The following is a 23675-nucleotide window of genomic DNA, read 5'->3' on the forward strand; positions in this document are numbered from 1 at the left end:
TAAAAAAGTTTTAAAGTTTTAGCTGAATTTGTTGGCAGTTGGAGACGGGACCGCAAGGAGTGAACGTTTCTCAACTCTGCCTGAAGAAAAACTGGACAGGACAGGAGCTGCAAAGAGGCAGGCTTACTAAAGTTATAGTCCAGATCGCCAAGGAATTGGACAGGAATAATGTTCAAGGCAACTGGAGTTAATTTAACAGAGATTAATGTACTGTTCAGAAGAATTCAAGAGTAAACAAAGTCTTTGCAGTTAAAAAGGCAATTGCAGATTTAAAGTGGGACAGCAGCCTTCAAAAGGTAAATCAAACATCAGAAGAAATTTTAATACAGTCTGGGAATCGAGAGTTAAAGCAATTGTGAGCTGGCTGCCCAGCAGTCAAGACAAATAAATCCTAAACGGATCAGTGTAAAATCTTGGACTGGAATCACCGTTAAAAGTAGAGTGGAAGTTTTGTTTCAATTATCATTTGGAAAACCTGGTCTAGATTTTTGAATGGAAAACACTAAGAACAAGCATAATTATGAGAGAAAATTTGAAAGCGTGGAGTGGAGCTTGGAAACTCTCACGTAACAATCATCTGGAGGGGGGGGGGGGGGGGAAAGAGATTCTGAGGAGACATCCACAAGCAGTCACTTTGGGTTCAGAGTGCACTTGGAAGGGACTGTGTGGTAATGAGACCATTGTAGATTAAGATGTATTTATATCATCAGTGTTATTCCTAAAATCTGTGTGTAACTGTTTTTGGGGGGGGGGGGGGGGGGGGGAGAAGAGGTGAAGGCATATATCATAATCCAATTTTTTCATGTTTAATAAATGTTTTTTCTTGGTGTTAAAACTAATTAGCAGTCATGTGACTGCCTCCTGATTTTATAAATAAATAAAAGTTCCAGGTATTTGAGCCAGAGTTCCACTCTGTTTTCTTCCTGTCCAGTTATAACATCAACAGCGATCGTAACAAAATGCACACCAACGCAGAACTCCAGCAGTGTCAATTTACATTTGAAAATTCCCAATCTGTACAAGGTAGACGGGCAAAAGAGAGAGCAAAGCTGGACACTTTAAAGGAGTGGAATGGAAAAAAGAAAATCTGTGGTGTGTCATCCCAGATCAGCATTGTACATCTGATGGTTGATTATAGAGTAGCATTGACAGAATCCTGAACCCAAGCTGTTCATCCATCCGCCCCACGCGAAGGGAATGGTGCATGGGGTAGAAGGGTCAATCAGAAAGCAAAACATCACACAGAAATACAGGATAGCGGTAGTCAAATCACTGCACATTTACTGGAAGACTCTGAACCAAGTGTAAATATCAGGGAATTCCAGAGCAAACATCTCCCAGTTTTTAAAAAAATAATTTTTATTCAAGTTTTCTAATAACAATACCAAATTTTTCCCACAAATTAAAACATACATATCGTGCTTCCACACCAAAGCTAGAGCAGAACTCACCCCCCCAAAATAAATAGTAACAAATAGCAAATGGTTATACAAAAAAGAACAGAAAAAGAAAAGAACAGAACGAACCCACCGCTGCAAAATCGAACCTTCCGACCATCCCCAAACCCACCCACCCCTGCCCCCACCCCCCCAGGTTGCTGCAGAGACTGATCTCTCTCTACCCCTTCGCCAGGAAATCGCCACCGCCGAAAACATCTCCCAGTTTATCAGTCATTTAGATGAGGTACAACCTTCAAACATATATTTTGCTACAGTAAATGCAGCCTTTTAAATAGCCATTAATTCCAATAGTAGCCAAAAAGGACAATAAATAGCAAGATATGTCTTAATGTAAGTCTGCAGCTTGAAAGACCATTGGATTGGTAAATGGGGCTAATAGCCCAAGACTTCAATAACTATTTGTAAATACACAGAAACCAGCCTTGCACAGAAAGCACCAACTCTGCACAAAGCTGTCATGCTCAGCAGCAATGCAGGACCCCACACGATGGTCTAATACACTGTAATTGGTTCAGCGGTCAGCCACAATCTGTTTCCTGCTACTGATCTGAAGATTGAGATACAAAGTGGTACACACCCCGCTGAGGCACAGCATACCCTGACTTTTAAACAGGAGATGAAACAACTCTATAATCACCATGGATTATAGAGTGACTGCACAGAGTCATGGCTAAGCAACAGCCTATATTTAAACAGCACCTTTAATATAGTAAAAGATTCCAAAGCACAGGGCTAAATCACTGGCTTTGAAAGCAGACCAAGGCAGGCCAGCAGCATGGTTCAATTCCCGTACCAGCCTCCCCGAACAGGCGCTGGAATGTGGTGACTGGGACTTTTCACAGTAGCTTCATTGCAGTGTTAATGTAAGCCTACTCGTGACAATAAAGATTATTATTATTAGAGGAGAGTTCTCAAACAAAATATGACAAACCATATATGGGGAGGGTTGGGAAGGTGACCAAAGGTTGATCAAAGAAATAAGTTTTAAAAGGACAGGGGAAAGGGAGAGAAGCAGGGGAGTTTGGGGAGTGAGTTCCAGTGCTTAGGGCCTATGCAGCAGAAGACATTGCCATCATTGGTGGAGAGATGAAAATCAGGGATGCCCAGGGGACAGAATTGGAGTTCAAGCAGATTCCAGAGATAGCAAGAGGCAAAGTCATAGATGGATTTGAAAAGGAGGATGCAAATTTTAAACGAGTATTTGTTTAATGAGAAGCAAAAGCAAGTCAGCAAGTACAGGAGTGCTCAATGAACAGGAGTTGGTGCAAATACAGACATGGCCGACAGAGTTTCCAATGATCTCAAATTTACAGAGGGTAGAATGTTGGAGAGGAGCCAGGAAGGCACTGGAATAGTCACATCTGGAGGCAAGAAAGGCATGGGTGAGGGTTTCAGCAGCAGATGAGGTGAGGCAGGGGTAGAGATGATCACGGTCATGCGATGGAAATAAATGATTTAAGTGATTAAATAGTGGTTTGAAGCTCTTCTCGGGATCAAACAGGAATCCAAGACTTCAGAGAGTCTGATTCAGCCAGAGACCTGCCAGGGAATAAAGATTATGATAGGAATTGGAGACCGGTCGCCTCAATATTTTGGAGAAATGTCTGCTCAGCCAATTAGAGATGTCAGACAAGCAGTTTGAACGTTTGGAGATAGTCCATCCTCTTTAATAGGCACGCAGCCACAGCAGCTGTGGTGAAACATTGGATAAAACAGGAGAAAAAGTCAAGCAGAAAAAAAACACAAATGTCACATGTCAAAATGCAAGTCATCAGGACGCCAAAATATAATTGACCACACATGGAATACTGTGTTACCCTATTATAGGAAGGATATTGTTAAACTTGAAAGAGCGCATAAGAGGTTTACGAGGATGCTACCAGGACATGATGGTCTGAATTATAAGGAGAGGCTGGATAGGTTGGGACTCTTTTCTCTGGAGCATAGGAGGCTTGGGGGTGATCTTAGAGAGGTCTATAAAATAATGAGGAGCATAGAAAACGTAGATAGTCGACATCTTTCCCCAAAGATGGAGGAATCTAGAACTAGAGGGCATAGGTTTACGGTGAGAGATACAAAAGAGACCAGAGGGGAATTTCTTCGCACAGAGGGTGGTGAGCATCTGGAACGGGCTGCCAGAGGCAGTTAGACAATTACATGGGCAGTGTGGGTGAAGAGCAATATGGGCCAAATGTGGGCAAGTGGGGCTAGCTTAGTGATAAGAAACTGGGCGGCAGAGACAAGCTGGGCCAAAGGGCCTGTTCCCATGCTGTAAACATTCATCAACTTCGCTTCCAGTTTCTACCCCTCCATCACTTTCACCTGGTCCATCTCAGACACTTCCCTTCCCTTCCTTGATCTTTCTGTCTCCATTTCCGGCAATGGACTATCCACCAATATCCACTACAAGCCTACTGACTCCCACAGCTATCTGGACTACAGCTCTTCGCACCCTACACCCTGTAAGGACTCCATCCCTTTCTCTCAGCTCCTTCGCCTCCGTCGCATTTCTTCCGACGATGCCACTTTCCAAAACGGTGCTTCGAAAATGTGTTCCTTCTTCCTCGACCATGATTTCCCACCTACAGTTGTGGACAGGGCCCTCAACAGTGTCCAGTCCATCTCCCGCGCCACTACCCTCACCCCCTCCACTCCCTCCCAGAACAAGGATAGAGTCCCCCTCGTTCTCACATTTCATCCCACCAGCCTCCGTATGCAAAGCATAATCCTCCGTCATTTTCGCCAACTCCAGCGTGATGCCACCACCAAACACATCTCCCCTTCACTCCCTGTGTCAGCATTCCGCAGAGACCGTTCCCTCCGAGACAATCTAGGCCACTTCTCCACCATACCCAGAACCTCTCCTATCACCCATGGCACCTTCCCATGCAATCGCAGAAGGTGTAACACCTGCCCCTTTACCTCTTCCATGCTTAACATTCCAGGCCCGAAATACTCATTCCAGGTTCAGCAGTGTTTCACTTGCACCTCTTTCAATCTGGTCTACTGCATTCGCTGCTCCCAATGTGGTCTCCTCTATATCGGAGAGACCAAACGCTGACTGGGTGATCGCTTTGCTGAGCATCTTCGGTCTGTGCGCATTCAGGATCCTGACCTTCCTGTTGCTTGCCATTTTAACAAAAGACCCTGCTCCCATGCCCACATGTCTGTCCTTGGCCTGCTGCAATGTTCCAGTGAAGTGCAACGCAAACTGGAGGAACAACACCTCATCTTCCGGTTAGACATGCTACAGCCATCCGGCCTGAACATCGAATTCAACAACTTCAGATGATCAGCCCTACCTCGACCCATTTGTTTTCATTTCATTTTAACGGTCTTTTACCATTTCTTTCTTTCTTAATATACATTTAATTTTTACCCCTCCAAACTTAACCACCTTTCCTGCACCTTTCTCCTCTTTGCTTCCCCCTTCCCCTCCCCCCACACCTACAGTTCATCCTCTGATGTTAGTTTCCCTGCTGTTTGACCGTTCACATATTTTGTCCTCTCTGGGGACTGCCATTAACACTCTTTCCCCTTGGTATCTATGGCCATTAGCACCCAGTTTCCCTGGGTTTCTGTGGCTATGACTCATCTTTCATTCTCACTCCACAGTACAGTAGTCCCCCGTTATACCGCGCTCCGCAATACCGCGGTTCGCGATATATGGCGGGGGGGCTTATGGACCCCAACTGTCAGCTTCCCTCTCCGGATCAAAGTGAGCCTGCCGCTGAAATTGCCACTGCCGGCTGCGCTCTCCCTCCAATCAGCCGGCAGTGTCAATTTCAGCGGCCGGCTCACTTTGATCCGGAGAGGGAAGCTGCTCTCTCACTGAAGCAATCAGCCGGCCGCTGAAATTGACACTGCCCGCTGATTGGAGGGAGAGAGCAGCCGGCCGCTGAAATTGACACTGCCGGCTGATTGGAGGGAGAGAGCAGCCGGCAGTGTCAATTTCAGCGGCCGGCTGATTGTTTCAGTGAGAGAGCAGCTTCCCTCTCCGGATCAAAGTGAGCCGGCCGCTGAAATTGACACTGCCGCAGCTCTCTCCCTCCAATCAGCCGGCAGTGTCAATTTCAGCAGCCGGCTCACTTTGATCCGGAGAGGGAAGCTGCTCTCTCACTGAAACAATCAGCCGGCCGCTGAAATTGACACTGCCGACTGCTCTCTCCCTCCAATCCAACTTTTAAGTTGTTAAAAATGCAGCAGTGCTCGTTTTAATTAGATCCACGATGGGGGTTTTAAATTTATTTAAAAATCTACGCATGCGCTTCCCATTGGGGGTCTGACCTCTCCCCCCGCAGACTCACAATGGGAAGCGCATGCATAGATTTTAAAATAAATTTAAAACCCCCATCGTGGATATCCGCGGCTCGGATGCAACGCGGGTGGCTGTCTTGGACCCCAACACCCGTGTTATAAAGGGGGACTACTGTATAAATATTGCCCACTTTCTCTGTCTGTTAGCTTTGACAAAGAGTCATCGGACTCGAAACGTTAGCTCTTTTCTCTCCCTACAGATGCTGCCAGACTTGCTGAGATTTTCCAGCATTTTCCCTTTCGTGACTTTGCTACACATGTATTTCGGAAGAGTTCTCCAGAACTAATTGAGAAACTCAATTTCCAACAATAAGACTGGTTACATCTGCTCAGATTACAACCATCTTTTCTGTATCCTCAATTCATTACACTCGAAAATTCTAAAGTGAATTTAAATGCACTATTGCATTATAAGCAGCAAATTTGGGTATCGGGCCTATTTTGACCATCACCTTAGAAGCCAACTCAGAACTTAAGTCGCAAGATCCAGGAACATCTTTCATGGCTGGATAAGTAAGCAAAGTTGAGCGCACTTTCAAAAGTAAATCCCAGCTTGATCACAAGGAAAGCCCGTTGGACATTTCAGTCCATCCAGACGGAGAATCCCCACAGTCCTCCCATTCTGGCAACCAAATCTTAAAACAAACCTCTATTACCTCAATCCGAACCATTTGTTGATCACTGCATATGCAGAATTTTTAGATATTGGGCAACACAGGCGGAGAAGGTAGTCAAGAAGACATACGGCATGCTTGCCTTCATTGGCTGGGGCATGGAGTATAAAAATTGGCACGTCATGTTGCAGCTGCATAGAACCTTAATTAGGCAACACTTGGAGTATACTGTTCAATTCTGGTCGCCACACTACCAGAAGGATGTGGAGGTTTTAGAGAGGGTGCAGAAGAGATTTACCAGGATGTTGCCTGGTATGGAGGGCATTAGCTATGAGGAGAGGTTGAATAAACTCGGTTTGTTCTCACTGGAACGAAGGAGGTTGAGGGACGACCTGATAGAGGTCTACAAAATTATATGGGGCATAGACAGAGTGGATAGTCAGAGGCTTTTTCCCAGGGTAGAGGGGTCAATTACTCAGGGGCATAGGTTTAAGGTGCGAGGGGCAAGGTTTTGAGTAGATGTACGAGGCAAGTTTTGTTTTATACACAGAAGGTAGTGGGTGCCTGGAACTCGCTGCCGGAGAAGGTGGTGGAAGCAGGGATGATAGTGACGTTTAAGGGCCATCTTGACAAATACATGAATTGGATGGGAATAGAGGGATACGGGCCTGGAAGTGCAGAAGTTTTTCGTTTAGATGGGCAGTATGGTCAGCGCAGGCTTGGAGGGCCGAAGGGCCTTTTACTGTGCTGTACTTTTCTTTGTTCTTTGTTCTAAAGTTTGTCTTGCAATATTCTGAACCCACATCTCAGGCTTGTAGTACAGTTTGAAATATTTCTGTGATTGACATTTGCGTACCCGTTTCTACCTGGTGTTTGATTTTCTATCGGATTTCTTGATGTGATTCCTAAAATGGTATTTGGGTAGGAGAACCATGGTCAGACAGACATAAATGCCACTGCAGCCAGTCATCATAAGCAGGCTGACCAAAACACCACAACATCCTACCATCAACGTTGCCACTTCCGATAGCTAACTGTCTGCCTGTCATCCTTTTTTTAAAGATAGACTTTGTACATATAGCCCAAAGCAGGTTTCCTTGTTCAACAGGAACTGCTGAGGTACAGGCCATGGGATCTCTGTTGCCTCAACCAAGTGGTCACTCCTCATGCCAGAACCTGGGCAGTGAATGCTAGTTTCACAGCCAAGCCCAGGTATGTCTTCAACCACAAGTTCACATCCATGCATTTTTAACCAGGAATTAATGAATAGCAGCAAGCACTAAGCTCTGGTCGTCATTCTCACCTTCCTAGTCAAAGGGCTTTGAGGTCAGCGCCCTGCCTTCCATCACCCACTCCATTTTCCCTCCGTTTGAGATCAGCTAACAAAATACTCCACAAATTGAATTTTAAGCTTATTTAATCCAGAAATGTCCTGACAACAGTTTTGCGTAAACAGATGAAGCCAAATTCAAGTGCAGCCTCCAGACCTCCATTCTGGTAATTATTAAACGATATCCATAAATTATATCAAACATACAAGTAGTAATATCAAAGTGGACAGAGGAATGATTAGAAAGTTTGCAGTCCTTACCTCTTTAGTTTCTTCTGGGTCCGAGTGATCCACAGTAACATACAAGTCGTTCTGTAAATATTTTAAAGCACTTAAAGGCTCTGCTCGAGCTTTCTCCTCAAATCTAGAGGGAGAGGAGTGAAGGAAAGCAAGTTAACAAATTTACAGGGAAAAAACAAACATTAAGTTACATTACACTATATCTGTGTGACAGGAAGGTCTGCAGTCCTCCAAATCCATGGCACTAAAGTTCAACAGTATAGCATTGGATGGAAATGTGATTCGGAAATTCAGACGTCTGACATTTCCGGGGCGGGGGGCGGGGGGGGGCAAGCTTGTTCGAGGGGAAATCAATTTCACTGCTCTTTCTCGTGGCCAGTTGCAAAGCTGCACGGTCAGGTGTCCAGACATGTGAAAGTTGTTTCTCTGCAGTACAAGGAGACTAGGAAGGAGTAATCAACTAATTCGAGAGCCTTGCGAAAACAAAACACCAAGTTAAATAGAAACTGACCGCTATCCTGTATATAACAATCACTTTTCGCTACATTTCACAGCATTCCAAATAAATCGCATAACAAAGAAAAATTGGATGAGGTTGGATAAAATTAAATATCACACAAGGGAAATGCACCGTTTAACCATTAAGTACATCCTTCAGCTCCGCAAGTTTCCAATATATCTGATTAAGGACTGTAACACACAAAGGTCAGTGAAGCACAACTCAGAATAATGCTATTCATCAGATGAAACTAAGCAACTGAGAACTAGGGATTAGCAAGAAAGCCAACAGCTGAGCTTTTAGCACCCATCCACTGACACAGTTTACACTCAAGCCCCCAGTGGTAGTTAAGTGCTATGCTCTATTACCTCTGTACATTATTGAGAGCTTTGTTCTTGCATACCTGTGTCTCCTGATGAGGTATCTGCAATGTCTCAAGAGGTAGTCCTTGGAAGGGCGGCAAAGCTTCAGTGACCAAAAATCATCCAGTCTCATTTTGGGTGAGCACGACTTGCCAGGATTTCCACCAAACAAGTAGTGAACCTGTTCCCCAAAAATACAGGAGTTCAGTTGTTACATACACAAAAAAAGTAAACATCCGGTCAACATTGCAAAAGCAAACATATTTAAGATCTACATAAATGGTGCAAAATTGCCCAAATCTGATGCACAAATTCATTTGGACCAAATACCTTCTGACTTAGCTTTGGAGCATGTAGCAGATGAGTGGGGTGGGGGAGAAGAAATGGAGGTTGGCAGAGATATCAGTGTAAACTGGGCGATGCTTTGTCTTGAAATACCAAGCTGCTCGCCATATTTTCCCATTCTACCAAATGGGCACGGCAATCATTAAGTGAGGCGATTATTTGATAGTTTGGATACCTGCATACATAGATACATACATAGAAGATAGGAGCAGGAGGAGGCCTTTTGGCCCTTCGAGCCTGCTCCGCCATTCATCACAATCATGGCTGATCATCCAACTCAATAGCCTAATCCTGTTTTCTCCCCATAGCCTTTGATCCCATTCTCCACAAGTGTTCGATCCAGCCGCCTCTTGAATATGTTCAAAGTTTTAGCATCAACTACTTCCTGTGGTAATGAATTCCACAGGCTCACCACTCTCTGTGTGAAGTGTCTCCTTATCTCTGTCCACAATGGTTTACCCTGAATCCTCAGGCTGTGACCACTGGTTCTGGACACAACCATCATTGGTAACATCTTCCCTGCATCTACCCTGTCTAGCATGAGTATTTGGAGGTCACCTTGTGGTGCAGTGGGTAGCATCCCCGACTCTGAACCAGAGGCTCCGGGTTGGAGTCCCACCCCAGGACTTGATGGCCAAGGAAGATGAGTTCATAATGCGGCAAAACAGGTTGCGTGCATCAACCTGCAAATCCTTCCAAACACGTTAATGGTTGATAATGGGAGCAGTCAGCCATGATGATTTAGAGTGGCGCCCTTCAAGTCTCTGTTCTGGGATTACTAGCTATGGAAGTCTGCCATAGTGCATCACTAGGTGTGGGAAGAGAATTGGAATTATTTCCGTGCGTGAACTGCCTTCTAACAATGCAGAATTGAAGTGTGAAAGAAGGAAGGGTCCATTTATTTGGAACTTAGACAGTGTTATCACTAATTATTCCTTCCCACGGTGCACAACAATTAAGAGATTCCTCGAATGTGATTCCTAGAATGTGGCCCCTCAGTCTTGAATGATGCTAAGCCTCCACTGACTTCTGGCTCAAGGGAAAATAACCTTTATATGTAGGATTACAATTCTCATTTCCCAAAACACTGCAGCACAATGAATTCAGAGACAGTGTTATACGTCAATGAAGAGAAAATGATACATTTCACATATGGAATTAATGTGTCACTGTGCTGCGGGATTAGAATTACGGAGTTATTTTAAACTGGAAGGCATGGAAGATTCTCACTGGAATCTCACGATTGCTCGAAGGTGGTGAAGACACACGTGGGGGCAGAAATAATGTAAGTTTATTACAACGTGTATGCAGAAACAAGGTATATCAATAGATGAAAAACAGCATTTAGTTTGGACTGAGCCTTCAAAGTTTTCGCAATCGTAATAAAAAGTATTTCAAGGTTCAGACACGCTTTCAGAGTCCTTTAAATAAATCTTGGTTGAAAGGAACAGGGGGAACTTGAATCCACTGAGTTACACGTCATCACCAGACCACAGAAATAAAAAGTTGGGCTGAATAAAGTAAGGAGATGGCCAACAGCTTGTTAAAGTTGTTCCAGACAGAGAGGCACCTGAACAAAGTTGCAGACAAAGCCAGACTAAATGCATCTTGGAACATTTTGAAAATGGGACTATTTGAGCAACTCACCTCAATTAATGCCTTGGTGAGGTGTATAATCAGACTAGTCCAGCCACTGGCTCTCTGCAACCTGACTGATTTCCAAATCAAAACACCTAGCCTGTGTGAAGATTGATATTCATTTCTGATGGTTCAGTCTGGGTTAACTTGCATTCTTGGCCACCTGACTGGAATCCACAGATAAACAACCATTGTCCTTCCAAGGATCCATAATTTGGTTAAACCTCAAACGTCACCGCAGCTTCAAAACAGACAACTCCGCTGCACATTCCAAGCTGCGGAAACAATAAGGTTTCTCGATAGAACCACTGGCTACAGTCATTCTTGGTTCAGCTAGAAATTCATATGAACAAATACGATGCAGGAACATTTACAACACAATGCAGAATTAAACCAGTGCCTGATATATACAGAATAGGACAGCAGGCAAAAAGCAGGGTACAGGAACTTCCAATCCGCTATGCAGTCTAACACTTTTTAAAATGTTTGATTCAGCTTAGGTCCAAAGGCTGTGCAAAAGATTAATATAAAATAAAACCGTTGCTGCAGTGCTCCCTCTCTCTGGCACGGGAACCACCTCAGATTTCCAAAGTTATAAGCCAGTCATTAAAAAAAAATACTGCCAAACAGAAGCACACAGAGACCCGTTGAGATAATATGGCATGTCAGAATGCCTATACAAGCTGCAGGAACTATGGCTCAGCAGGAAATGGTCAACTTTGTCTTTATTTTATTTCTTCTCGGCCTTTTGGCTAAGATCAAGCTTCAGATCAAGCCCAAGATGAGGCGCAGTGGCTTTTCTGGTCAGCTTGGATCTTGTATGTCTCCCTTGTGGAGACAGTGAATTGGCTTTTATTTGAATTTGAGTTGGCTTTTGGAGCAAGCAAGGGTTTGTCCTGTCCATTGGCTTTGTAACTTTAAGGATGGGATTTTAAAAAAAAAAATGTTTTTAAACTTTGTCATTCTTGGGGAGGCAGTGGTGTGATGGTATTGTTTGTCACGCGACTAGTAATCCAGAGTCCCAGGGTAAAAAGCTCTGGGGTCCGGGTTCAAATCTAAAATTGAATCGAATAAAAATCTGGAATTAAATGTCTAATGATGACCATGAAACTATTGTCGATTGCTGTAAAAATCGATCTGCTTCACTAATGTAATTTAGGGAAGGAAATCTGCCTTTCTAGCCTGGTTTGGCCAATGTGTGACTCTAGGCCCACAGCAATGTGGTTGACTCTTAACTGCCTGTTCAAAGCAAATGCTGGGTCAGACGGCAAAGACCAAATCTCATGAACAAATTTTTTTTTTTAAATATAAGCATCGTCCCGTTCAGAGGGCATGATATTCCAACACTGGTACTTTGCACAAATCTAAGTGACACAAAACAATGAGGTGCAGCATCTCTCGTTTCCTGATTCACGAGGCCTTGGCTGAAGCAACAATTTGTGTGGTGCTGCTAAACAGATTGCTTAGAGTTAAGAGAATTTGAAACCTTGATGAGAATGCAGATGGGCACAGCAACATTAGAGCCGATCTATTTACTGCTCGGTCTTTTAATCACTCAAGGCAACTTACTGCCTACCTTCCCTTCCATTCATTCTCACTCGATCTACCTCCTACAGCAATTCAGATAGGGAGTTAAGAACTCTGCAGAGAATGGCTTCATCAGCAAGCCAACACCATTAGTTATGAAGACAGGCATGCAGCCGCTAATAAAGAGTGGGGCCACGAACCTTCCCAAGAGGGTCACCTGAGGTAGTGCAGCAAGATCACAAATTATTTACTCCGAGGAAGTCACTGATCCACTTCAGTCATTGAGCATTTATAAAGTGACCAACCCTCAAAACATTTAAACTTGTCCCCATGAATTCACCAATGCATCAAGTAGCAATTCACACTTTTTGAAGCAGACATTTTGTTGATTGTAGTCCCACCAATTAGGAGGTTCTCATCAATGCCCTTATAACATCCCAAACTGTTCTTTGGAGTTAAGATACGTACCAAATAACCATTTCGTCTGATTTTGAAACAAAGTGTGGGGACCAGCGGCCGACCCAGAGGGGGAAGGCACATAGAACTCAGAATAATACAGCACAGAAGGCAACCATTTGGTGCGTGGTGACTGTGTCGGTCTTTGGTAGAGCTATCCAATTCATCCTACTCCTTACAAATATTTCCCCTCCTATATGAATCATAACTCACTACATTAAAATGTAATCTCATCTCCTCTCTGGTTCTTTTGCCTATTACCTTATATCCATACCCTTTGGTTGCCGATGCCCTTGCCAGTCAGTAGAGCAGTGTCTCGTTATTTATCTGGCTGCTTCTATGTTAGAGGGTGTTTTCCCCCTCACATGGACAGTTAAAAAATGAGCTCAACAAAATCAGAATAATTCTAGCTTCTAAAACAATATTAAATTTAGCTAACTTTTTTTATTCCAAAAAGAACTGTAATTTATTTACAGTACCATTACATCCATAAATCACACAAACTTCACCCTTATTGTTCTCATATCATCTAAGCCCCCAGAAATGAATCGCAGCCATGAAATTCATCCCCAGCTAATCAAACGGTTAGGTGTTTGCAAGGGCTCAATGACCATTCGCAACACTGCTTAATAGTTCCACTAATTGGAGGTAAAATACAGGTTGCAATTTCAAACTTCTGGGGCAGAAAGTAACATACAATGGATATTCACTGTGGTTACACTGTTGAGAGGATCTGGGATCAGCCAGTTTTGCATAGTTAAACTACGTGGTTCGTGGCACTGCAGTCCCTCCTTCAGGAACTTCAGCAGACAGGTTGTTCTGCCTCTGCAATCACTGAATTATATCAACTTGCTGCACCTACATATTCCATATATAGCTGCAATCCCACAACTCAAACTGGATCAACGCTGCTCCATTGTTAAAATGCTTTTAGTTCTTTTGTGAACAATTACTAATAATTTGATGCTGCTGACTTGTCAATAGACAATTCCTATTTAAATGTATAAATACTGTGTACTCATTTGTGCTCGTTTCCATTGGAACACCCCTGAAATGTTTGAGCAATTACCTTTGAAAGCCATTTGGTTCTGGTTATGTTCCACTTTACAGCAAGTGAATTAGGTTGCATTAACTTGCTGGAGGCATCATAATCTGCTTTAATAGAATGAAGTCCATCCAGTTATCCAGTGGCTCTTGTTGGAGATTATTTTGTGACGGGGTTGCTTCGTTGGCTCTTGTTGGAATGCACATGGTAGAAAAATGCTGCCTCGATGCATTCAATGAAGCAAGCACACTGAACCGCAACAGGTTTATGCCCGTGTTGAAATAGAGGAGGGGATTGCTCGTTTCCCCCAAAGGGGATTGGATTTTCTGGGCTGTTTCAAATTGAAGTTTCTCCTTAGTGGGCTAGCAGTATCAGTTAGTGTGTTGAAAAAGGAATCTTGATGGACAAATTACATATATATGAGCAACTTATCAAATCTTTCACATGCTCCAAAATGCATCCTATACAAAAAAACGCTTTGCAGATGTATTGTGCAGGTTCTGCTATTGGAGTAAAGACAGTAGTCATTTGGCACACAAAGCTCTAAAAACATCAGGTGAATTTATCTCTCGTGATATTAGAGAAAGGGAGAGCTTTGGTCAGGACATCAAAAAGCTCTTCCATAAAGAATCAAATTTGTTGGGCGTAGCGGCTTTTCGCCCCATTTATAAATTGGTTACGATGGCAGGACACAAGTCGGATTGTTCTTGCAAAATGCATCAACTTTCACTCATAGCAGCTCTCAGCCGATCTCCTAACTGTGCACTTGAGGCACACGTTCAGAAGGCAAAAGATGTTGAAGTTGGGAAAGAGAAAAGAAACAAAATATAAGAGTGAATGAGGACTAAATGCAAGATACCTTATGCATATCGTCGTAGACGAGCTGGTGAGCAAATCTCGGACATGGCTCCTCTTCTTGAAGGCTCTTGTTCAGATTATCTTTTTGAGACTGATCATTTTTGTAAACACAGGACCTACGCCACAGAAAAACATGCCATTATAGGAACATAGGAGCAAAGGAACAGGAGTACACCATTGAGTTCCTCTCGCCTGTTATACCATTCAACAAGATCGAACCCCACATACCCATCTTTGCCTCGTGTCCCTTAATCCTTTGGATGACAAAAATCTATCCACCTGTGTTTAAAAGTAATTCTTGCATTTACTGCCATTTGCTATATTTGGACTATGTCACTCAGTCCAAAGTTCCTAACCAGTCGAAACTATCAGTGCACCATTCACTTTAATCAAGCATCATTCTAAAGTCCAAGTACAACACATCAGCCCTCTCTGCACTTTATCAAAAAATTCAATCAAGTTAGTTGAACGTTATTTGCCTTTTGGCAAATCCACACTGGCTTTCCTTAATTAATCCACACGGCCGAATGCTAATTTTGTGCTGATATCTTGAAAACTTTGATCAAATCAGACATTAACCTTCTAAATGACCGGAAATACATTTAAAAGAATGCAGTAGGCATTATTCAGATGGAGATCGTAGCCCCGAATGAAAACAAATAAAAATAAGCCTTGAAAATAGAAAATGTCGGAAACTCTGGCAGCATCTACTGGGTATTGCCAGCACTTTGTTTTAATTTCAGATTTCCAGCATCCTCAGTATTCAGCTTTTCTAAAAGTAAGACTTATTGCTTTCAAGTCAATACTTTGTGTGCAAGGGAGCAATGAAGCGCGTAAGGAAGTACCACAAAACACAGAACACAAAGGCGCACTGACGAGAATTGCTCACCATTGAAGAATTCTCACGACACCTGGGACAAAATTAAGTCACTTGGATAAATGTGGATTAATCAAGGAAAGCCAGCACAGCCTTCTTAAAGGAAAATAGATTTTTACTAACTTGACTGAGTTTTATGATGAGGTAACAAAGGGTTGAGGAGTGCAGTTGTGATGTGCCTGGACTTCCAAACAGGGTTGGCAAGTTTGCTACATAGAAACTGGAAGCCCATGGAATAAGAGACAGTAGCAGCAAGGATACCAAGTTGGCTTGAGTGACAGGAAACAGAGCAGTGATGAATAATTGTTTCTCTAATGGAGGAGGCTCCCAGGCTGTCAGTGCCAGGACCAGCAGGTTTTGATATACTTTAACTTCAAAACATGCAGGTGACAGTCCAAAGATGTGCAGGTTCGGTGGATTGGCCATGCAAAATTGCCCCTTAACGTTCAACGTTTAGGTGGGGTTAGGCAGACTCTATGAGCCGAACAGCCTATGCACTGTAGGGATCCTCTGACAGAAAACATGGAGGCTCTGGAGAAGGATGGTGATGGACATCCAGAGCAGTGCTTCTCAAAGTGTGGTACGCGTACCGGTGCCGGTACACGAGCCATCGTCTGCCGGTACTTGGAGTGTTTCCAGAAAAGAAAGAGACAGTAATCCTGGATTGGCTTGTTTCGCTCACCGGTCCCTGGCACATTGAAAAAAAAACTGCCGGTACGCCACATCAGATAGTTTGAGATGCACTGATCTAGAGGATTTTGGCAGAGTGGTGGTATGAGTAGATGTGTAGGACAGATTAAATTTAATGCAAGCAAGTGTGAATTGATATATTTTGGTGGGGAGAATGAAGAAGAGAGGCAATGACGATAGGTAAAGGGCTGCAGAACAGAGAGAACTGGGCTATTTTTGCCCAAATTGTTGACGGTGGTAGGGCAGATTGACTAAGTGGTTAAAGGCAAAAGGTTTCTGGGCTTTATAAAAAGATATAGAGTACAAAAAAGGTCGTACAACATTGGTTTGGTCTCAACTGGAAAAATGTGTCCAATTCTGGGCATCACACTTTAGAAAGGATATGTAGGCTTTAGAAGGGATGCAGAATAGATTTATGAATAATGGTTCCAGGGATAAGGAGCTTCATTTACACACATAGATTGTAGAAACCGGGGTGTTGGCCTTCTAGGAGGAGGAGAGAAGGTTTGATCAGAGAGAAGGTTTGATCAGAGGCGTGCAAAATCATGAGACATTGAAACAGAGAGTGAGGGAGAAACTGTTCCCATTGGTGGAATGGGCGACAACCAGACAACACCAATTTAGGGCGATTGGCAAAAGAAACAAGGGCAACATGAAACATACCTATGCAGCTAGTGAGGATTTGGAATGCATTCCTCTAGATTGTGGTGGAATCGGATTCAAGTGTAGTTTTTCTATAGGGGAACTGCAAAAGCACCCAAGAGACGAAAGGATTGCAGGGTTTCAGAGAAAGGGCAAGAATGGAACCAGCCACCATCTTATAGAATCATATACAGGGCACAAAATGGACATGTTGGGCTGAATGGCCTCCTTCTGTCTTGCAACCATTCCATGTTATACAACGAGTAATCAGTGTTGAAATAGTTTGGGTTTCTAGAAGAATCCACATTACCAGTAATTGCATAAAATAATTGAACAGAATTTGCTACATCCCTCAAAGGTCAAGGTTAAAATCAGAGCAAAGATTGCTACATCATTTTTAGTCAGAGTTGCCAGCCAAAACTCCAATTCCATCATGAATAAATGGAGCAGGAATATTAAAATATATTTTCTAATTTGCAGTTCAGGTAGGTGGTTGAAGTGCCTATAGCCCAAGGCATGGAGCTCATGTATTCCAACGCATTGCATCAATGATGGACAGAAGCATAAACTTTTATGACACAGGCCATTCAGTCCATCATTTCTGTGCCAGCCCAAAAAGCTATGCAGCCTAATCCCATTTTCCAGCTCTTGGTCCATATTCCATTATGTTATGGCACTTCATTCAAGTACTGACCGAGCCAGTGACATCCACATCCGTAAATTAATTTTTTAAAAATGCCATCAAGGTTTCAGCCTTTACCACCATTTCAGGCATTGAGTTCCAGGTCGGTGTGTTTGGGGTATTTCCAATTTTCTATAGTTGTCACTCTCATTGATACTATCAACGGTAGACATGAAACAGAGACTGGACACTTGCTTGCAAGTAGGTACAATGTGCATACACTATAACTAAAGTTCATGCTTGGCAAGCACTGCTCCCACACAGCGCCAGGGACCCAGGTTCAATTCCGACCTCAGGTGACTGTGTGCGGAGTTTGCACGTTCTCCCCACGTCTGCGTGGGTTTCCTCCGGGTGCTCCAGTTTCCTCCCACAGTCTAAAGATGCGCAGGTTAGGTGGATTGGCCATGCTAAATTGCCCCCAAGTGTCCAAAGGTTGGGTGTGGTTACCAGTATAGGGCAGGAGATTGGGCCTAGGTAGGGTGCTCTTTCGAAAGGTCAGTGCAGGCTTGATGGGCCAAATAGCCACTGTAGGGATTCTATGATTCATTCTTAAACGGTATATTTGTGGAATGAACTGAAAATTAAATAGACTGAAGCTATGTCATAAAACATTGAAACACTTTTAAAAAAGACCAAGATAGATGGTCACGTTATACACAACCTATTCAAGCCTCAGTCGTCAATGTCACTGACTAAGTGGTGCTTTCCATTGTCTTAGTCAGACAAGCACAAGGACATATACGAGAACAATGGAAGGTCAGGCAAGATTTGCGTCAACTACTTCTGGGGAGGTAAGCAAATGAGGATAATAAGGACAGTCGAGCTTCTCATTCAAATCTTAGACGATCAGAAAAGAGGCAGCTGCTCACAGTTATGACTATCTAGGGGAACTGATAAGAAAAAGTTCAAGTACGCAAATGTAATGGTAAATACGGAAACTAAAAATGCAAAGTCGTGCAACTGCAGTTTTGATTTCTTCTTTCCAAATAGCAGACCCAGCACAGACACAAGGGGATGCATCACCTCTTCCTGTGCTGCAGCAGTTGTGCAATTCTATGGTAACATTTATAGGCACTGCAGGGTTTCCATCAATATTAGCATTGTGAACAGCACAATAAAGTGTCCGATTGTTGAAACCACTGGGGAACTCCAAAAATGGAAGAGCTTTGTGATCAGTACTCGGGAAATGTTTTGCTTCAGAACTTACCAGTTATTCCGGGCGATGTCATAAATCCAAAAAGAATTCCGAACATTCTCTTCCCGCTTGTCCTTATCTTTACTGAGGCCCGAGAGGACATGAATCTCATTCAGTTCTGGGTCAATGGTAGCCCGCTGAGTGAAACCTGTCATTGGAACTAAAGAGTGCAATGACTCAGAAAATTACTTATTCAAACCAAATATTTAGACAAGTTGTAAAATGTGTTCAGTGACACCATTTTTGGATGGTCACTAAAACCTATACCCACCTTGCAGTTAACTCAAAGTCTAATAAAATATTAATACATGACAAAAAATTCCCAATGTTCTCCTTTTCAATGGCTTGAATCAAGATGAGCAAAAAAAAGTTATTTTCACATCTCACATGCTAGACAATACTGAGCAGCCCAATCCTCTCCAGTTCTTTGCAAAACAGATGCCCCCATACTGCGCAAAAGGCAAAATCCTATAGTGGACTTAAACTACAGCTCACTTTTTCTCTCGGGCTGTTAAACAATAAAAAAGGGAGGGGGTTATTTCCCCGATCCATCTTTGAAAAAGCAGGTTGCTCCTAGGTATATGTGTATGCGAGAGAATGCATGAGAGAATGATGGCGTATGGGGTGAGGACAGCGTGCTTGAGCGATCATTTTATACCACCCTCCACTAGTCCTGTTAAATACTGTCCATTTCTAATATCTTTCTGGTCTGCGGAAGGGTCTTTCCAAAAGGCCAACTAATTTATTCCCTAGCACCAGATGACGTCTGACGTCATTTAATAAAAAAAGCATTCCTATCCTTATGAACTCCGATGGCCAATGAAAATCATATCAGCTTAAGCATGTTAAAATAGGAAAATAAATGGTTCTGATATAAGTATTCAGTACTCATTAGGCTGTTGAATTGACAAGTAGTTTCCAAATACATTTTCTAAAAGAAAAGTTGGGACTTCTAATGAGGCATTGGTAGTTAAAATGCCTCATTAGAAGTCTAATTATTTTATAATGAAATGAAGAGCAGCTGGGGAAACAGACCCTCTTTTGACACTTCATAATACTTTTCATCAGTGAAGTTTCAAAGCTTCTTACTGAAGTATTGGACAAGCCAACATCTCTATTCTTCAGATCCTGTGTTACTTTGGGACAGCATCAAGGGTTTTCAGTATTGAGGAGGCTTCAGTTAGACTTAAACTTGGTTGAAAAAGTATTTAAAGTCCAATTAAATTTGTTGAAATTATGAAGCAGTGTGCCCAATCAAATCAGAGCAATGATCACAAGGCAAACATGAATCAACAAATAGCCAACCGAAACAAGAATGATTAAATTGCACAGTTCTCTGGTAAAAAGCAGACCTTAAGCAGTGTCCAGTTCGTTGAAAAAGGCATAATGGTAACAACAAACAGCCCTCATACTGAGCTTTAGCACAAGATTGAGTTTTGAATTTTAAAAAGTTGGAGATACTTGTTTTTGTTTTAAAGGAAGCAAAACTCCTGAAATCATGTGTAGCATGGGTGTACAATCTCCATGTACCATGATTGACAGGAAGAGGAAAAGAATCGACTGTTCTCAATGGATGAGCTAAAATGGAGCCAATAGTATTCCTCATCGAGGTGAATATGTGATATAACGTACAATTCAGGAGGACAGTAGAAAAGTCTTCTATTTATCAAGTCTAAATGGTTTAGATATAGGTTGGCACTGTAAAAAGGTTCAGGGATTCCCCAACTATAGGCAGGAGCACTGGAATTTAACCAGCTGAGCTGAACTTTACTAGCACAAAGCAAAGAGTTTACTTCAGTCTGCCCATTCGCTTCACCCATTAGGGTACTGACTCAGGGCATCAATGCATGATGCAGAATGGTAGATGTACTCCTGCATAACCCATTAATGAGCCAGGATTGCTGGCTAGTCATCAATAGTGTCTACTGATGGAACAAGCATGAGGGAGAAAATCATTCAAAGAAGCAAAGGGTTCAAATAATCTTTCACCAGTCTGACTCAGGTACAGGATTACTAAGCACCATGATCAGAACATTTAAAGACATGTGGAAAAAAGTACCAAGGCAGGCCGTTGAAGAAAACAGTGTAAATGTGTTAAGGAAGTAACGAGACAAGATTCTAAGGAATAAAAAATGATTTGAAGATAGTGGAAAAAGTCAGTGGATGGGTTGCATTAAATCAAACCCATGGTATGATTGTTTCTTTAAATACTGTTTTCCTGAATTATTCCAAAGAATCTTTGCAACCACTCCCATCATTCAGGTACTTAACTGGGAATGCCCCGACTGTTTGCTAAGAATAGCTAGCACAGAAACACCAGCTGACAGAAACACAAGTGGGATGCTGCTAAAATAGGGCACAAAATCTAAATGGCCAACTTCTTAAGTCAGTCTTTGATAAGGAGCTGCAGTAGAAAGCTGTTCATTATACTGGGAATTCAACACACAAAAAAAAACTCTACCACCTCATATATGCAAAAGAACACAGGAGAAACAAACAAGATACAAAATTCAGGCTCGGAGTGAGATCAGAGCAAGAACTAATTGCTTCCGGAGCTGCAAAACAACAGCTTCCATATGTTTCCACAATGCTAAGTTTGTTTACCAATCGGATATTATTAAATATCCATCTACCGCTGGAGCTGCTAATGATAAGTTTACAACTGAAAGCAGCATTAACTGTTGGCTTCCTGCTCTTCTAGCTATCACTTCTGGTGTCTTGTTAAAATTGTCTCATGATCTGGTCACACTGCCTTTGGTGGAAACAGATTCAATCGCCACTTTTAAAAGGGAATCAGAGAAACTGACATCAAGAATTGGATGAGTTTCAGTTTTTGTTTCTAGACAAACACTGGCAAAACCAGAACAATCATCTTCAATCTACCAAACATATTCTGTGCCCTTATGGGCCAACCCTTTCCCTACCCTGCTCTCATTCTTTGCAACCTTAGTACTTGGATTAGTACTTGGAACTATGATGTTGCCATTACAGAGACCTGGTTGAGGGAAGAACAGGATTGGCAGCTAAACTTTCCAGGATTTAGATGTTTCAGGCGGGATAGAGGGGGATGCAAAAGGGATGGCGGAGTTGTGCTACTGGTTAGGGAGAATATCACAGCTGTACGACGGGAGGACACCTCAGAGGGCAGTGAGGCTATATGGGTAGAGGTCAGGAATAAGAAGGGTGCAGTCACAATGTTGGGGTTTACTTCAGGCCTCCGAACAGCCAGCGGGAGATAGAGGAGCAGATAGGTAGACAGATTTTGGAAATGAGTAATAACAACAGGGTTATTGTGATGGGAGACTTCAACTTCTCCAATATTGACTGGGACTCACTTCCTGCGAGGGGCCAGGACGGGGCAGAGTTTGTAAGGAGCTTCCAGGAGGACTTCTTAAAACAATATGTAGACAGTCCAACTAGGGAAGGGGCTGTACTGGACCTGGTATTGGGGAATGACCCCGGCCAGGTGGTAGAAGTTTCAGTAGTGGAGCATTTCAGGAACAGTGACCACAATTCAGTAAGTTTCAAAGTGCTGGTGGAGAAGGATAAGAGTGGTCCTAGGGTGAATGTGCTAAATTGGGAGAGGGCTAATTATAACAATATTAGGCGGGAACTGAAGAACCTAGATTGGGGGAGGACGTTTGAGGGTAAAAAACATCTGACATGTGGGAGGCTTTCAAATGTCAGTTGAAAGGAATTCAGGACCGGCATATTCATGGGCGGAAGAAGGATAAATACGGCAAGTTTCGGGAACCTTGGATAATGAGAGATATTGTAGGCCTCGTCAAAAAGAAAAAGAAGGACTTCCGGTGAAAGCGGGCGGGAGGCAGCCACGCGTTGGAGGGCTCCCGTTCAGGAACGGCATTGTCGGGGATTGACACCCGGTCCTAGGGGCAGCGAAGGCGGTGAAGGTCAGGAGAAGATACAGGGAAAGTAAAAAAACGGCTGTGAAAACAGCTGAAAGTTCGTCGGGGAGAAGAAAAGTCACCGCGGGGTCGGTAAAGAAAATGGAGTCTGGAGCACCAGGGGAGGCCGCATTGCTTACAGCTGAAGAAATAACTAAGGTGATGGCTGAGGAATTTAAAAGGCAGTTTACAAAATACATGGAGACAATGAGGAAGGAGATGAGGGAGGTTTTGAGTGTGCTGGTGGAGGAGGCGATTTCCCCGGTGAGGACGGCGTTGGCAAGCGCAGTGGCGGAGGTGCGGAAGCAAGGGGAGGTGCTGAAGGATGTGGAGGAGACATTATTGCAGCACGGTGATCAACTTACCTCGATGGGGAAGGAGACGCGGAAGGTGATAGAGATCAACAAGGTTCTGCGTGGCAAAATGGAAGACCTGGAAAACAGATCCAGGCAACAGAATTTGAGGATTGTGGGGCTGCCCGAAGGAGTTGAAGGGCCGAGGCCGACTGAGTATTTTGCTGCGATGCTGGCGAAACTATTGGGGGAGGGGGAGGATACCTTCCGTTATGAACTGGATCGGGCTCATCGGTCGTGGAGGCCTGTACCAAAGGCGAGCGAGCCGCCAAGGATAGTGACTGTGCCTCCGTAGGTACAGTGTGAAGGAGAAGGTCCTGTGCTGGGCCAAGCAGAAGTGGGTGGTGCAGTGGGCTGGAGCTGGTATACATGTCTACCAGGACCTCACGGTGGAGCTCGCGAGGAGGCGGGCTGCTTTCAACCAGGTGAAGAGGGCACTGTACATTAACAAGGGGCAGTGAGGCATTGTATATCCAGCGAAGCTGAGGGTGACTTACAAGCTCAAGGACTTATTTTGGAACGGCGGAAGCAGCGGAGGAATTTGCGAAGGCAGAAGGACTGTGGCAGAACTGAGAAATTGAGAAATGGCCATGTGCCGATGTAACCTCATGACTGTATGTTCTTCTTTTTTTTGTTTCAC

The 23675-nt window shown here is 43.4% G+C and overlaps 1 protein-coding gene across 5 annotated transcripts in view; it reads right to left on the bottom strand.

Moving 5' to 3' along the window:
• Window positions 1–23675, bottom strand: part of mkln1 (muskelin 1, intracellular mediator containing kelch motifs) — a 162830-nt gene that overhangs the window by 11730 nt on the left and 127425 nt on the right. For 4 of the 5 annotated variants that reach the window (XM_038811817.1, XM_038811816.1, XM_038811819.1 and 1 more), the window contains 4 exons: window positions 18790–18937; window positions 14693–14807; window positions 8864–9003; window positions 7983–8085 (listed from right to left, as the gene is read on the bottom strand). In XM_038811817.1, coding sequence (XP_038667745.1) covers window positions 7983–8085; window positions 8864–9003; window positions 14693–14807; window positions 18790–18937 — 506 coding nt within the window. Of the gene's footprint in view, window positions 1–7982; window positions 8086–8863; window positions 9004–10819; window positions 11081–14692; window positions 14808–18789; window positions 18938–23675 lie in introns of those variants that run through there. The other variant, XM_038811820.1, reaches the window with a different exon arrangement.

This window comes from Scyliorhinus canicula, chromosome 11, assembly GCF_902713615.1.
Source record: "Scyliorhinus canicula chromosome 11, sScyCan1.1, whole genome shotgun sequence".
NCBI classification, from domain to species: domain Eukaryota; kingdom Metazoa; phylum Chordata; class Chondrichthyes; order Carcharhiniformes; family Scyliorhinidae; genus Scyliorhinus; species Scyliorhinus canicula.